This window comes from Anomalospiza imberbis, chromosome 3 (assembly GCF_031753505.1).
Source record: "Anomalospiza imberbis isolate Cuckoo-Finch-1a 21T00152 chromosome 3, ASM3175350v1, whole genome shotgun sequence".
NCBI classification, from domain to species: Eukaryota; Metazoa; Chordata; class Aves; order Passeriformes; family Viduidae; genus Anomalospiza; species Anomalospiza imberbis.
This window is the reverse complement of record NC_089683.1, coordinates 98,006,566-98,022,845: the sequence shown is the minus strand read 5'-3', so window position 1 is coordinate 98,022,845 and position 16,280 is coordinate 98,006,566. Positions and strand designations below refer to the sequence as shown.

Sequence of the window (16,280 nt, the reverse complement as noted above, 5' to 3'; positions counted from 1 at the left end):
GGGAGCTGGTGGCCGCCAGCTCCGGCGGCCCGAGGAGCTGGGTCTGGAGGATGTAGCTCGCTTGTGCCCCTGGGAGAGGCTCCGCTTGTACGGGGCGGGGAGGAAGGGCCGGGTCCCCCCTCGCCCGGGCTGCCGGGCGGGGCTGGCAGGTCTCCCGGGGTTGGAGGCAAAGCTGCTGTCCCGGAGGGGAAATACCTGCCCCTGCCTTTGTTCCCCAGAGCCTCCTCCCCCTGGGGAAGATGCGGGACCGTGCGGTGCCAAGCTGCATCGTTTGCTCGCACGTGCTCCTGCTGCCTGTCCTTTTGTCTCCCCCGCTGCACTCAGCGCTGGAGCTGCTCCTCCTCCCCTGCTCCGGCTGCTGCTCCTCGGCTTCCTCGCGTTTGTTACCCCTTCCTGTCATGCCCAGCAGTTGAGGCTGATGCGAGGCGGGTTGCCCTTCGCCAGTGCGGGGGGCAGGAGTTGTGTTCTGGTTCTCTAGGGTTTGGTTTATGGAGTGAGCTCCTGGGGACCGACATTCCTCACACAGCCACTGCCTTTCATTGCCAGACATATCCCCAAAACTGCTGGTCTTACACCAAACATTTGTATTTTTATGTATTTTCTCCGCAACCTCTTGAATTTGCTTGCTCTTTTCTCTGCTAGTTCTTGTACCAGCAGAGCATACCCCGCTGCTGAGCATCCTGCTGTAAATGCCTGAATTTCACCAGAGCATGTGGGTCCCTTACTTTTTCCTGGGGAAATCCCCTGTAGAGCAGCCTCTCTGCCAGCGTCAGTGCATCGAGCTCTTCTGCAAATTGTGTTGAAGAAATTAAAGGGAGATACAGGCCAAAACTTTAGTTGTGTCTGCTGTAGCTTCCCTTTTGTTTTGGTTCCTCAAGTGAAGAGCTCTGAATGACAGTGGGATTCTGGGCGCTTGGCACAGGGCAGGCACCCAGGCCCTGCAGGACCAGCACAGCTTTGTCTTTTGCTTCCAGCTGGAACTGAGTGGTTTCTGTTATCTGAACGTGCAGTATGAAAGTGAAACGGTCTCTTTTTTCCTTAGTTTGTTTAGGAAACTGTGGTCTAGAGGTAGGTGAGCTGAGAGAAGTTGTTTAAACAAGGCCCAGCTTGCCTAGAGGTTTCATTTTCCACACAGAGAAGAGTCTGAAACTCCATGTTGAGATTACTCACTGCTTGTATTGTTGTCTTAAAGATTGAGCTAGCTCTGCTCACTTTTGTACTCCCCAGTGCCTTGTTCCCTCAAAGCCTTTGTGTTAGGAACAGCCCTGAGTCCTCCTGCAAAACTCTAGACACAAACCCAGAGGTGTCCACGTTGCAGTGCCAAAATCACTTGTTTCTTACACATTGAGAGCGACTGCAGGGTGGCTGCTGTGGTGCTGTGACGATAACTGGGTATCCAGTCCTGGCTTGTGGGAAAAGCACATCTGGAAATAAAAATGTCCTCTTACAGTTTGGGTAGATGGTTGGTTGTAGTTTGGGTTCTCAGCTCTCCTGGTTCCATGCTGTGGTCTTCGAAACCCTTTCCTTTTCCTTCCTGCTCATGCACAGAGCTCTGCTGTTGTTTTGGCTTGGAGATCTCCCTCCTGTTAGTGAGTGACACGTGGAAGGCTTTCCTAGGTCGTTAGTTCTGTATCATCAGTAATAGTAATTATACAGCACTGAGTGTTATTAGTACAGCAGCTGTTTGTGTGTGTTATTTGGAGCCAAACCACTGTGCAGTTATTTTGCCTGGTGGGTAACTGGAGCGATGCCAGGATGGTACCTACTGTGTCTGAGTTTTAAGCAAGTTGGGTACTTGCAAAACAAGTGCTTGGTGTGGGGCAGGGAACGCTGGAGCTGCACTTCAGGGAGGACTTGGGTGATGCTTCTGTCCTGATCACAGGATCATGGAAGAGTTTGGTCTGAAAGAGACCCTCAAGATCATCCAGTTCCAACCCCCTGCAGTGGGCAGGGATGCCCCCCACTAGAACAGGTTGTTCAGAGCCCCATCCAATCTGGCCTTGAACACTTCCAGGGATGGGGCATCCACAGCTTCTCTGGGCAACCTTTTCCAGTGCCTCACCACCCTATCACTACAAGCCCTTGTGAAAACTCCCTCTTCACCTTTCTTGTAGGCCCATTTCAGGTATTGGAAAGTGCTGTAAGACAGCCCTGGAGCCTTCTGCAGGCTGAACATCCCAAACTCTCTCAGCCTGTCTTCACAGCAGAGGTTCTTCAACCTTCTGATCATCTTTGTGCCCTCCTGTGGACCTCTGATGCAGAACTTTAATTGGGCTCCCGTGTTTCCATTGAATTTTGTCTCTACCTCCTGCAGGCCACTCAGGAGTTTCCTCAGGCCACAATCCTTGGAGCTGCCCTTCTTATCTTGTGCCTGCCATGGGTTCTCCAGTATATAGACTGTTTATAGACTGTTTACTTGAGAAGTGGCTCTCAAAGGGATTGTGGAGTGAGGCCAGCAGCCTCTTGTGCTGCACAGTCTCACAGGGGCTGGTGCAGCCATGCTGAGGTTGTGACCTTTTTTTTCTTTTTCAGTAAAACAGATGGACTGAGCAGCAGTGTGATGAACTGGTTAAGCTAGCTAAATGCTCCTTCCATGTCTATCCCCTTTGGGAACATCTCTCCAGCAGCTTGTCTGTCTTATTAGATTTTCTTCTTAGACTTTGTCCTAAATAGTATCCATCTCTTGATTTAAAGAAAAATAAAAAGAAGAAATCACGTGTGTTTACCCAAGTACTCCTTTTTATCTGGGCTTTGTTTTGTTTTGGTTTTCCCCTTGATTCTGCTTGAATTGTTTCATCTTGGCCTAATGTGCTTTTTTGCTAGTCACCCATGTTTGATGGCAAAGTCCCTCACTGGCACCACTACAGCTGCTTCTGGAAGCGGGCTCGAATTGTGTCCCATGCAGACATTGACGGCTTCCCTGAGCTTCGCTGGGAAGATCAGGAGAAAATCAAGAAAGCCATTGAAACTGGAGGCCCTGGAGGAGGTAGGCAGAAGCCTCATGGTGTTTGGAGGTTTTGGAACTTTTCTCTCTTTTGTTGTGCTGTTATTATGGTGATTTGATGTCCACATTGCTTCAGCAAGTGATGTCAGAAGAATTGTTGCGATATCTCCACACTCCAGGGCTAGGATGCTGACAGTATTATCCGGCATGTTAAATCAGTGAGGAGAGAAAGCCAAGTCAGCTGGCAGATACATTGAAAGACATTTCTTATTATCATGATTGGTGTATTTAGTTTTCAGTTCTTTAATGTTAACAGATGCTGTTGTACTATATTTTCTTAGTGGTACCTTCGGTTCAGTGCATGGTTATGGTGACTCTTTGGTGCTTTTGAGCATGGACTGCTTGTCTTACTCTCTATTCAAATTCTGGACAAATGAGTGGCTGGAACCCAAGAGGTTTATTAATGCAGACTGCTAACAATCTGGGATAGAGAATAAGAAAATAAGGGAGTGCATATTAAAGCTGAATTCTGTATTTGCTTTGTTCTCCAGGAAAAGGAGGGGAGCAGGAAGGAGGTGGTAAAGCTGAGAAGAGCCTAAATGACTTTGCTGCAGAATATGCCAAGTCTAACAGAAGTACTTGCAAAGGCTGTGAGCAGAAAATAGAAAAGGTAAAAAAGCTCTCCATCTCATCTTTTCTTTCACCAGTTTTAATTCAAACAGTGGCTTTTATAATTGCTTCCTGTCTGTCCTGCATATGGAAAGCACTTGCAGAGCTGCATTTCTGTGTCTGAGGAGCAGCTGTGTCCTGGACAGCTGACAGTAAAGGCATCCCTCAGGCATGGTAGCCTGAGCTTCAAGCCTGGTGATCCCTCCTTTCACTTGGGTCTTAGAGCAGGCTGGGAATGCTGCTCACCAGCATTTCAGTGGCAAGAGAACCACCACTAACTGCAGTTTTTCCTGCTTGTTGCTGCGCTGCAGACCATCTACTTGTTGGACATCTGAAAGGTAATTTGCAGTAAGACAGGATAAGATCGTATCAGCATTGATGTTTGAGTGATAGGGATGTAAAGTTAATTTTGAGATGTGCCTTTATGAGGCTTGTTCATGTGAGTTTTACTTGGTAAGCTTACTGGAAGTTGGAATAAAGACAACAGGATTACCCAGTCTGAATGGATTTTGAACAGAAAACTGCCTTAAAAGGTGACTTTCAACCTAGCAAGAGTACATGAAAGTGGTACAGGAACTGTATTGAAAGGGTTTGAACAAAAGTTGCAGACTTTGATAGAGGAACTGTTACTGCTTTGTGGGTTTTTAGGAAGCATCATGTCGGTAACTTGTTAACATCCTGCTCCTTCCAGAATGGCCTAACAATTGCTCCTGTGTCACTTTAACCTACCTCAGGGCCAGATCCGGATTTCCAAGAAGATGGTGCATCCTGAAAAGCCGCAGCTGGGAATGATAGATAACTGGTACCACCCGGACTGCTTTGTGAGCCGCCGAGCAGAGCTGGGCTTCCTCCCGGCCTACGGGGCCACCCAGCTCCTGGGCTTCAGCATCTTGAAAGCTGAAGATAAAGAAACTCTGAAGAAGCAGCTCCCAGCTACCAAGAGTGAAGGGTAGGTGGTTAGTGTAAGAAATTGTGTTGTCTGGAGGAGCCATCGCCTTTAAATACATCCATGATAAATGCTGTGGGATGTTGTTGTCTCTGTTAGAATATTGGTCATAGGAAATTTTGGTCCTTCCTCTGACCTCAGGCAGATGACATCAGATATTCCCTGTCCCTGGGAACCTGCAGTCCCGTTGCCCCCTGTGACTGCCTTGAGGAAATGCAGAGACCTGCAGCTGTGACTTGGAGGGCTGATTCAGGGCTTTCAACCATAAAATAATGCTTGGGTAGTACAAATGGATACTGGGCTCTGTGTCTCCTTGTGTGATACTGTTATCAGTGATGGTTTCTCTGCTCAATTCACTTGTTAGAGAATTGATTTGACATCTTTTATCTATGAGCTGCTGAAGTGTGACAGGCACTGAATCTGATAATGGTGTTTATTGGCCATGTAGTGCTTACACTTGGATGATTTTGTTTGCTGAATCTTTTATAGTATGTCTGAAATTTCATTGCCTTGTATTGAAATTTTCAGTGGAGGCTCTTGACAGAACTTGTAACTGACAGAGAAGTGTTTCCAGGTGACTTGCTAGCTTTGTGAATCCTTCTTTTTTAATGAAGGCTTTTGTTACTTGTTCTTGAAATGACTTTGCCTGGAGTCATGCTTCATAACACAAACCAGTGTTGTATTGTCCCCTTGAAGGAAGGAACATTAGGTATTTCTGGATCCTACAAATAAGGAAGATCTTGTCATTGGAAAACATTGGACTTCTCTGTGTACATTTTAGACTGAATTCAACTTTGCTTTTGCAAAGATTCACCATGAAAATATCCAGTGAGGCTGATGTCTGTTCTGAGAAGCTATGGCCATGTCACAGTTGTGCAGTCTTTGTCAGTATTGGTCCTTCAGGTATACAGCTGATGTGTGTTGTGCGCAGTTCCTTGGCAAGCCACTGCTCCAGAAGCATTTGGCAGTGGTGTGGGTGCTGTGGGGAGAGTCCTGCAGCACCCCAGGATGGAGGCTTTTGCCAGAGCTCTGTCAGGTTCTCTTCTGTTCACCTCGCTCAGCTGAACTGGCAGAGACCAAGAGGAGATGTGTGCATCTCTTGGGCAGCCTGCTGCCTTTCCATGCAAGGATTTTACCTCTGTGTGCATTGCTTAGTGTAAGCAGAAGTGCAGTATTTTAATGCACTTAGAGGTTTTCAAGCAATCCTTCGCTTTTTGTGCTGAGATATGAGTTCTGCTTTGTCCTAGAACAGTGAGTTTAATGGGGTTATTTGTAGTTTTCTCCCATGTCCTCAGCAAAACTCTAGAGATTTGACTGTGTAAGTGCTTCTCTTGTCTGCCCTGGCTCTGCTTTTCTGGGCCACTTCTGGGATGCTATGCAAAATATGAAGGCTTTGTAAAGAAAGGCCACAAAGTAGTTTGCCAAGTCACTGCGTAAATAAAGGCCTAGAATTGCAGTGGAAAAAAGCTTGCATTGGTGATGTAGGGTAATGTGAAACGGGACCTCACGCCAGAAAAGCAGCAGGATGTCTCATCTTTCCTGCTTTCTAAGCACTTCATGAACAAGCTCCTCAGCTGTGAAGTTGCTGGCTGGCTCTTATGGTCCACTACCTTCTGCTCTTTGGGCTGTGCTTGAGCCAAGGGTGGTAAGGATCAGTTGGAAAAATCGTTGCCTGTCAAACAAATGGAATGGGTGAGAGTGTAAATAAACAGCCTGAGTGGAGGAGTGTGGTGTGCTAACTATCTGGTGGTTTTGCTGCCAAGAAAGCGCAGGAGTTATGGAGAAGCCAATGGAAGAACACTCCAGAAACCTGAATGAGAACCTCGGATAATTCACCTTGTGCATTTGATCAGATAACAGAAATTACAGCCTCTTGCAGAAATTATATTAAAGTGTCTGTTGCAAGTGAGATTATCAAAATTACTTTTAAAGATATTTCTAAATACGCTGCATTCAAATTATATCCTGACTAAGAAGTCTGTGCAATTCAGATGTGACACATCCAAATTCAGGTGCTGCTACTGCATGTCCAGCCCATACTTCAAGGACAGTCTCAGACTTGGGTCTGCCCTGTTAGCCCTTTGTGCAAACGTGGCATTGGGACGTGCCTTTTTCAGATGAGAGGTGAGCTGTTGAGCAGGACTACAAAGAATAAGTTGGAAAATCCTTTCCTTATGAAGACCAAATATGGGAGGATTTACTGCAAGGATCCTGCCTCTTTTCCTCAGCCAGTTCTGGGTGAAACATGCAATCCTCCCTTGGGCTATGGGCTGTCTTGCCTAAGCACTAGGACTTTGCAGACCTGGGAAAGGAGGATCTTGTGTCCTTGCCTGCAGCTTCTCTGTGGGAAGAATGCCTGTGTGCTGGTGTAGGAAATGCAGTAGCAACTTGTGAGCTCCTTTTAACAGTATTTCTTTGGTAGTGTGTGTTTTGTCCTCCTGCTTTGAGCTGTAAAACTTCCTGTATTTTCTGCCTCACTTGTTTAGATGGAATTGCTGCCCAGGTCAGGAGTAAAGTGTCACTCTGGAGATGTCATGCAGCACTGGATTAGCTGCAGAGGTGACCTGAGGCAAATGCTAAGTGCTCAGGTCACTGACAGTCTGGCAGTGCTTCACAGGGAGGAGGTGAAAAAAGGAGTTCTTGTTCCTCCCTGCGTGGGCTTCTTGTTTTATCCAGGGTTGTTGTGACTGTCCTTTCCACCTTTTCCTTGTAGGGAGGGGAAGAGGCGAATGTGAAAAATAGAGTAGATGGTCAGGAAGGGCCAGGCCACAGTGGGACAGCTCACTTCTCTCTTCATCTCCTCTGAAGCTGGAATAAATCTTTTGTGGCCTCCGTGAAGATGAGAAGTGGTTTGCATTACCTGGGAAATACCAGTCCTTGCAGGCAAGCTATTGGGCTGTACCTGTCAGAGGTGGAAGGCTGTCCCTTCCCCTGCAGGAGAAAGGGTATATGCAGTAGCACCCCACTGCTGTGGGCAGCACATGGTTTTGTGGGTCAAGGATGGAAGATCTTTGTGTGTGTGTTCTTAATTTGTGTCAGTGAGGGTGTAGTTTACAGATTGTTCTAAAATGTGCTGCTTTGGGAAGCTGCAAGATGAAGTCAGCTTTGCCATTCCCTTCTCCAGGCTATATAAAATGATTGGTGTTTGCTTTAGCCTTGGGCACGAAAGAGATGGTGGTGACCAATAGCTTTATGCAGTTGGGATGATCCCTCCCACTCCACGGTTTGTTCCAGTAGCTGGAACAGGTACAGTAATCACTCTGTACAGCAACTGCTGTCCCCTTGACTGTGAGAAGCTGCCAAAAGAGTGAGTCGTTGCTGGAATTTGGACACATTCCCTGGTTCATGGGGTCTCTCAGCAGAGTGATCACCTTTCAGTGGCTGCTGTGCTGGATTTGCTCCCTTAGGAGACAAGTTACATCATGGGAGTGAGTGCTGGCTTGCTGGAGGCAGCCTGACTGTCAGCAGGCACTGCAGATACACAGGGCTGGGCACCCCTTCTAAGCACTGACATCATTAATCCCTATTTGGAAGGTGCAGCAGAATGCTTTGCACTCAGGCTGGTAAGTTTTTCACAGATTCTGTTGTGTACCCCTGACTCTGTTAAAACTTAGGGAAGTCATTGTCCTCTTGATAGGGCTCAGTAGATGCTCTGGTCTTGCTCCCAGCAGGGGCTGCAGCCAAGGAGGAGAGAGGACTTGCTTGGCCTGGGGACTTTTGGAGGCACTGCTGTGTGTGTGCTGGAGCCAGTCCTGCCACACTGGTTGTCATTTGCCTGATTCAGAACACAGGGTGAAGTTTTTCTCAGGCAGTTGCTGGCAGCACAGTGTGGCTGTTTCCCCCCAACATGAGGCAGGGAGATGTACAGCATAGCCCCTGCTCACTGATGGCACCTGGCAGGGACACAGCTGGAAGATGAGATCTTCTGCCAAGCCAGTCCCTCAAAGTGCTCTGAACTATGGTTTGATCAGAGGTGCTAATGGTGGGCTGTTGTGGCCACTGCAAATAAAGTGAACAAAGCCCAGTTTTAGGGCCAGGAGAGTTACTAGAAGGTACAGGTCTCATGCAAGAATCTCTGGGAGGAGAGTACCTCCTGACATCCTCCTGAAGCACTTTATAGCTGTCATAGAGAGTTAGTCTTAATGGGAGCAAAGTCCTAGAAAGAGAACTGTTTAAAATTGTAAGTAGGAGAGCAATCAGAAATGTCAACTTCATGACTTAACCCTCAGCCACAGCTTACAAAGTTTTGAGATGCTTTCTTAAAAAGAGAACTGGCTGATGTTTCATAACAGAAAGCATCTCTGTCAAAATGGAGTGTGTGATCCAAGCTGTGTTCATGCTCTGCCTCGAGTTGCAGGGCCATCCTGTCTCAGCTGGGATTGAATTTCCCTTGGCATCCTCACAAGGAGAACACACACTCCAGGCAGATGAAGGGGATGACATGACTCTGGAAACATAAATGATCTTCTGAGGTCCCTTGTCACTCTGAAGTCTGACAAAAAACCCCCCAGTTTTCATTTGTCTTTCTTTTTCTAGTCTTTCTTGAGTAGTGTTTCCCGTAACTTCTCCCTTCAGCTCTAAAGCCTAGCAAACAGCAATAAATTTCCACATATGCAACTCCCAACAGTATGTCACAAAACCACTGTGAGCCTGGAAGTATTTTCCAATGCTTGAACCTGAAACTTGTGCAACAGTGCTTACACTGAAATTTTCCAGAAACTTGCACCTGTTTGGTTTCAGAGGCCTGACTTAATTCCAGTCTGAAGAGGAACTAGGTGGGAAATACCTAGTTTCCCAGTGTGTTAACTCATTAAAGTTACCGTGTTTGCTCTCCTTTATTTCAGTATGGACTGTCTAAGCTGATCAAGCTGTCAATTCAGGTGAAAGACACTGTGGTCTTTTAACCTGCATTGCTACACCTCCCCAGATTTGGAGAGCTGTTCAGTGATCCTTAGGTATGCCTTTGCTGTATAGATGAATATATGAGATGAATATGCCTGAGAATGTTGCGATCTTTCACGTGCTCTTCTCCCACACCACACAGTTATCCCATGGAAAACCTCTAAGTATACCTGACCAGATTGAGGCAGCTCACACTGCAGAGCCAAGTTCAGGTCTATAATCCAGCACTGAGGAATTTGAAAAATGGATTTGCCTGCCAAAACCGAGGATATTCATGCCTCTGCAGATACTGGCAGTCAGTAATCTGAGCTCTGGTAACTTCTGGACAGCAATTTCAACAACTTCCTTTCATGTGTGTGTGGTTTTGTTTTGTTTTTCTCTATTAGAAAGAGAAAAGGAGAAGAGGTAGATGGAAACGTGACTGCAAAAAAGAAGCAGAAAAAAGAAAAAGAGAAAGAAACAAAGCAGCAGAAACAGCTGAAGGTGAGTTTTAGCTGCTCACAACCTAAGAACTACTTTTTTGGAAGAGCGCAGTGTCAGGCAGTAACTGAAGAGCCTCCAGAGAAGGCAGTACCTTGTGCCCAGAGAGAGCAGTGGCAGCACAGACAGTCCTTGTGTCCTGGCACACGAGGTGCCCTGTCACTGAGGCTTTGCTGAGGGCAGTTCACCCTGCCCCTTTCTCTCGAAAGACAGGAAGGATGTTCTCTAGGACTTGGGCTTACTGGATTTAAAGAGATTAGGTTAAATGCCTTTTTTCTGAGAGACTGGTTCTGTGCTCCTTCCTGTATCATCTGGCTGTAGTGGATGGAGCTTGGAGCCCGAGCACTATTGCAGAAGAGCTTGGAAAACAATAAATAGGTCATTGTAAAAATTAAACAAAGATAAAGCGTGCAACTAGATTAATAAAAAAATCAAATCTTTTTCACCCTCTGGGGAGATGTGTTCAGTTTATGGGTACTAACAATCTGTTTTTGCTGCAACTGAGGTCTTCATGGAGCTGTAGAAAAATGCTGGCTCTGGCTTTGTACAAAAGCTTTTTTTTTGTTGTGTGGCAGCACCATAATTTTCAAAAAATATATTTTTAAGGTTTTGCTGCTGCAGTGCAGTTGTTTAGGACAAATGGAGGCACTTTGTAGATTAGGGTTAACTTTGGGTTCACTTTTTTTAACAGCATTTCATTAAGCATGATCATTAATACTGAAAATTATACCACTTAACCCAGTAAACCACTTCTTCCAGGGCAGACTACATTTTTCACTGTAGCCAGCGGATAACATTCAGAAACTATTTGAGATATTTTAGGATGCTTCTTTGCTTCCCAACCCTTTCAAGTTCTGTAGAAAAGCCCAAAAGAATACGCATGCTTCTCCACACTGCTGCAGGTGTCTGATCTGGTAAAAATTCCTCTAATGCTTAGTGATCTTGAAAAATGAACAGTGGCAATCAGCATTTCTGATTTTTTTTTTTTTTTAATGGAAGGCTCAAATGCAGCTACATCCCCACTGTTCTCAGGGTCAGCTAGGTAGGTGAAATTTACAAAGAATGTTGAGATCTTTCTAAGTAAGGGCACTGACATTTGAAGGATATGACTTTAAGGGTCTGTTTTAGGTGTTTGGTAGAAGGTATGACTCTCCCTTTTGGTAAAGTTACTGGTTCTTGGAGCTCTTAATTTCACAATCTGTGTTTAAGATATCATGGACTTGCTAAAACCTTGTGCACATACTGCAGTTTGAGGAGTGTTCTTTGCTACTTGCAATCGATTGCTTTCTAAGCTGCTGGGTTTTGTCAACAGGAGCAGACAGAGCTGATCTGGGGCATCAAGGATGAGCTGAGGAAGGTCTGCTCCACCAATGACCTGAAAGAGCTGCTGATTGCCAACAAGCAGGAGGTCCCCTCAGGGGAGAATGCCGTGAGTTTGGTTGTAGTTGCTCTGCCTGTGTGCGGGGTCTCGGAATTGGTGAAGCTGACCTGACCCAATATTGCTGCAAGGTCCACAAGTCTGAAGAATGTTCCTAACGTAACACTTAAGAAAGAAACTTGGTGCAAAGCCCAGTCCTGCTGTCCCAGGACTCTGCTATTGCTGTTACACTTGCTTGTGAAGGGTGGTGTGGTGGTGAGTGATGCTGAATTCAGCATCTTTGTCCTGGTGTAGTGCCTTTATTCTGCCGTGCTCAAAGTGGTCTGTATTTTTTTTTATGGGGCTGGCTTTTCATGAGCAGGATAGTTAAGGCACTTCACACTGCCTCCCTCAACTGTTAAATCATGCAAAATTAAGCAAAAAATGTATAAATTATTTCCCAGTTTCTTTTCTAAAAAGAGTCCATTTTGGTCTATGTAATTTGTGAAAGTCTGCTCTCTTTCAGAGCCACATACTGCTTTAAGTATTTGTATTTATCAAGACTCTTTGTAGAGTCTGGGCTGGCGTGTGGGAAGTGTCTAGACTCAAAATGGTCAAGGAATACTCTTTGGAATACTCTTAGGCAGGAAAACCTGGACTTGTCTGAGCCTACTTTTCCACCTACCTACTTATGTGCTCAGATGCAGTAGCTCATCTTCTCCCTGGCTGTTCTGGCATGGCAGCCTGGTCAGGTGCTGTGTGGTAGGTTTATTCTCCTGAACCAGGATTACAGAATGGGTTGGATTGGAAGGGACTCTAAAGATCATCTCTTTCCAACCCCCCTGCCATGGGCAGGGATCCCACCCTCCTAGGTCAGGCTGCTCAAAGCCCCATCCAACCCAGTCTTGAACACTTCTAAGGATGGAGAATCCACAGCTCCTGTGGGTAACCTGTTCCAGTGCCTAACCACCCTCAGAGTGAAGAATTTATTCCTAATATCTAATCTAAACTTACCTTCTTTCAGTCTAAAGCCATTGTCCTGTCACTACATGGCCTTGTAAAGTGCCTCACTGCTCTCTTGTAGACCCTATTTAGGTTCTGGAAGGTCTTTCAAGAAGACCTTGAGACCTTTTCTCCAGGCTGCACAATCCCATGTCTCAGCTTGTCATCATAGGAGAGATCGGTCGTTTTTGTGGCCTTCCTTTGGCCTCACTTGTGCAGGTCCGTGTCCTTGCTCTGGAGGGAGCCCCAGATCTGAATGCAGCTCTCTAGGTGGTGTCTCATGAGAGTGGAGCAGATGGGGAGAATCACCTCCCTCTTCCTGGAGAGGAGAGACTGAGCCAGGGCTGTGAGCAGGAGGAACCTTATGCCATGCCTCTGAGGCATCATATATCCACCAGTGCAGCTGAGATGCGTGGTTTATGTTCAGAGTGTGTGTGACGTGCTGGAAATGTCTGTACCAGCAGCCTGGCAGTTGTGTTCTTGTGCAGCCCAGGGTAACACTGTGTGTGCTTCCAGCCTTCTCCTGCCGTGACCTGCTCTGTGTTCTTTGTTGCTTTAGATCTTGGACCGAGTAGCAGACGGGATGGCCTTTGGAGCTCTGCTGCCCTGTGAGGAGTGCAAGGGGCAGTTTGTGTTCAAGAGTGATGCTTATTACTGTTCAGGGGATATTACTGCCTGGACCAAGTGCGTGGCTAAAACACAGACTCCCAACAGGAAAGACTGGGTAATCCCAAAGGTGAGTGTTTACTGCATATTTGATGTTCCGAAGCACATTTCTGAGCTGATTGAACAAGCAGCAGTCAGTGCAGGATGCCAGAGAGCAGAGTGTGCTGCAGCACTGAGCAGCTGTGACGGCGGGCAAGTCCTGTCACAGCCACATCCCTCCAGGAGCATGCAGCTAATGCATAAATAAATCATATTTTTCCAGTAACATTAAATGGAAAGTGACATTGTTGATTTTATTTGAAACTCATAATTTACCCTCTTCCAGCTTTGTTTTTTCAGTCAGTAAGGTGGGGTTTTGTCCACCATAGTATGAATCAAAATAATTTCCAAGATGTGCAATAAATTCCAACATCTGTCTAGCATTCATTTTATCCTTTAAGTCTTACAGTAATATTTGTTGGTTTTAAATTGTTTATGCTTCCATCCCACAGGAGTTCCGGGAAATTCCTTACCTGAAGAAATTTAAATGTAAGAAGCAGGACAGGGTGTTCCCTCCAGATGCTGCGACTGTGAACTCAGCAGCTCCTCCCTCCGCATCTGCTCCTTTGTCAGAAACTGTGTCTGCACCCAGAGGTAAGTGTCTGGCTGGGCATGCATTGGTGGAGTTCAGGATGATGTTCAGGCTGGCATTCCCAGCCAGACAAACCTGCTACCATGAACAGTCCCACTGGTCTCCTGCTCTTGAGCAGGCAAAGCTCTCCTGATGAAAAAGCATCCCACGTGCTTTATCTTCCCAGCACAGGTAGGCCCTGAGTTGTCTGGGGTCATGGGCTTGAGGTTCTGTTATTTACCCACAGATCATTTTGAGTGTTTCTTGGTTGTGAGGAAAGGATGTGTATGCAGTGAATCAGAAATGTAAAGGCTGATGTTGCAAATTGTGTCTCAGGGGAGACCTGCTTCAAAATGCCACCTCACTTAGTTTCTTGGGGACCATCCAGGGATGTCCGTGCTGCCAGATATTCCACATGAATTTAGGTTTTGAGGGCAAGAGGGGTTTTCAGGGGTTTGTTTTGTTTCTAAATCATCTACTGAGATTTGGCCTTACTGATCACTGACTCCCCTTATGCACTATAGATATGCTGTCTCCACCTAGCAAAGGGTTGGACTTAAGAAACTCCCTGTAGGTTGCTGGAACAAGTTGCATGCTTTGGTGATAAAGCCTGTCTGTTAAGAACTATGCTGACTTCTTTCTTATTCAGCCTTTCTAGTTCTGGTCATAATTTTGGGTGCAGGGCATTATTGTAACTTGGTTAAAAAGATAGGCGTAATTCTGCACAGTTAATTTCAGCCAGATCATGTTATTTTAGCAATGAAGACAAAGTAACCCAGGTCTTGCTTTTGATTAGCAATTGATTCCAGCCCCAGTGTCCCCTGAAAGTAAACTCAAAAGGTTGACCAGATTTAAAGCCAGGTTGCTTTGTTTGCTAGCAACCAAACTAATCTGTGTTGAGGGGAGAAGAGGAAGCACAACCCTCAGCTGGTCAATTAGAGTTGATAGCATTTATCTTATAGCAGTGCAAATATGCTCTTAGGCACTTGCCATGTCCTGGACCAGCCTGAATTGCAATGTGATGGAGCCTCAGATGGTTACCTGTTTGCTCCTGACTTCTTATGGGGTTTGCATGGTAGAGCCTTGTACTGTCTATAAGATCAAGACTGGAACAGTGTTGCTTGAGAGATAATTCTCTCTGCAGCCCCTCAAATAAAAGATTTCCTTTTGAAAAGGCAGGAGTTTTCATGTGACAGTGAATTTCTCCCATGCTTTACAGGCATCAAAAGAAAAGGGAGGCAGAGCACAGTGCCTAGTAGCACAATGCTGAAAGAAGACTGATTCTTTTTAGTTAACAAAACAAACCAAGAAAAGGGGCAAATATGCCTACGTACCATTTCCCTGTCTTCCATCCCTTCTGTTTGTTGGCAGCTGCTGAGCTTTGTTCCCTTTCCTCTGGGAACTCCCTCCTGCTTGCTTAGCACAGGTCAGACCTGCTTGGCCCCTCATCTCCCTGCCAGCTGAGCTGATTGTACAGCAAGGGGGGGGTGCTGTCACTTTGTGCTTGCTGTTTGTCCAGGGACTCTGCCTGTGGCTAATGTGTCATTTCCAAACCTTTAGACAAACCGCTGACCAACATGAAGATCCTGGTTGTTGGGAAGCTGTCAAAGAACAAGGAAGAGGTGAAAAGCATCGTGGAGGACCTGGGAGGAAAGATGACCACAACAGCTAACAAGGCAACCCTGTGCATCAGCACCCAGAGTGAGCAGCCATGCTGTGGTTACTGGTAGCAGTGGTAACAGAGCTGAGCAGATTACAGAGGACACTTGTCCTCAGAGCTGTCTGGGGATCAGTGTTTGGATTACGGGGAGTGTTTTGTGTGCACACATGGCCTGAGTGTGCTTGGAAAAGTAGACAGATGTGTGCTGATTGAACTTTGCTTACCCAGCAAGTTAACCTGGCAGGCTTTGCCTTAAGGCTCTCGTGGGTCAGTGGCAGCTGGGGTTTATGTGCAGACCATGGTGGTGTGCAAGGCACCTTTGTTTGGATGAGAGGTGCTGAGGGCTGTGTCCATGCTTGTTGTGGAGAATCCCCAGAGCTGACTATGGGGCACTTGTTTGCTCTGCTGACAGCTTAGAGTCTGCTCTTGCTCTGAGCTGTGCAAACTGACTGCGGAGGTGGGAGATCTGCTCCCATCCATCAGAAAGTGCAGCTGAGATTTGGGAAAGGGAGATTTGGACCAGCCAGGTAGAACAGGAGTGTTCCTGCTCTAGTCCAAGCTGTATCTTTGAACCAAGGAGGAACTTGGCTCTCCAAAGAACATGGTGAATCCAAAATATAGTGGAATTGTGTTACAGAGCCCTGAATCATGGCCAGAGACAGAGGCTGAGGTCTAAAACCTCACGGATGCATTTTTTTCTCCCCTTCCTATCCTGCCTCTGCAGAGGATGTGGAGAAAATGAGCAAGAAGATGGAAGAAGTGAAGGAGGCCAAAGTCCGTGTGGTCTCAGAGGCATTTCTTCAGGACGTGAAATCTTCCGGCAAGGACTTCCAGGAGCTTGTGTCTCTCCATGCCCTTTCACCTTGGGGTGCAGAGGTGAAAATGGAGCACGAGGAAATGGCTGTGGATGGGAAGAGCAGCAAGCCCCCAAGTACAAAGAGTGCTGGGAAGGTCAAAGAAGAACAAGGTGAGGATCAAAGTGGTTGTTTCTCCACAGGCCTGTTCAGTACTGTGCATGCACAAAGCAAACCTGGGTATGGTCTG

At 46.5% G+C, this 16,280-nt stretch overlaps 2 protein-coding genes and 1 long non-coding RNA gene across 3 annotated transcripts in view; 1 reads left to right on the top strand and 2 right to left on the bottom strand.

Annotated features, from left to right (window-relative positions):
• STUM (stum, mechanosensory transduction mediator homolog) overlaps positions 1–16,280 on the bottom strand; it is a 287,384-nt gene that overhangs the window by 93,302 nt on the left and 177,802 nt on the right. The gene's annotated exons all lie outside the window — the stretch shown is intronic.
• Positions 1–16,280, top strand: part of PARP1 (poly(ADP-ribose) polymerase 1) — a 30,759-nt gene that overhangs the window by 1,210 nt on the left and 13,269 nt on the right. Inside the window, exons 2-10 of the mRNA XM_068185936.1 lie at positions 2,824–2,986; positions 3,496–3,614; positions 4,348–4,562; positions 9,848–9,944; positions 11,254–11,370; positions 12,860–13,036; positions 13,458–13,599; positions 15,137–15,277; positions 15,961–16,203. Of these exons, the coding sequence (XP_068042037.1) occupies positions 2,824–2,986; positions 3,496–3,614; positions 4,348–4,562; positions 9,848–9,944; positions 11,254–11,370; positions 12,860–13,036; positions 13,458–13,599; positions 15,137–15,277; positions 15,961–16,203 (1,414 nt within the window). The remainder of the gene's footprint in view (positions 1–2,823; positions 2,987–3,495; positions 3,615–4,347; positions 4,563–9,847; positions 9,945–11,253; positions 11,371–12,859; positions 13,037–13,457; positions 13,600–15,136; positions 15,278–15,960; positions 16,204–16,280) is intronic.
• Positions 4,421–16,280, bottom strand: part of LOC137471530 (uncharacterized) — a 30,531-nt gene continuing 18,671 nt past the window's right edge. The window contains exon 3 of the long non-coding RNA XR_010997683.1: positions 4,421–6,231. This is a non-coding gene — a long non-coding RNA (uncharacterized lncRNA). The remainder of the gene's footprint in view (positions 6,232–16,280) is intronic.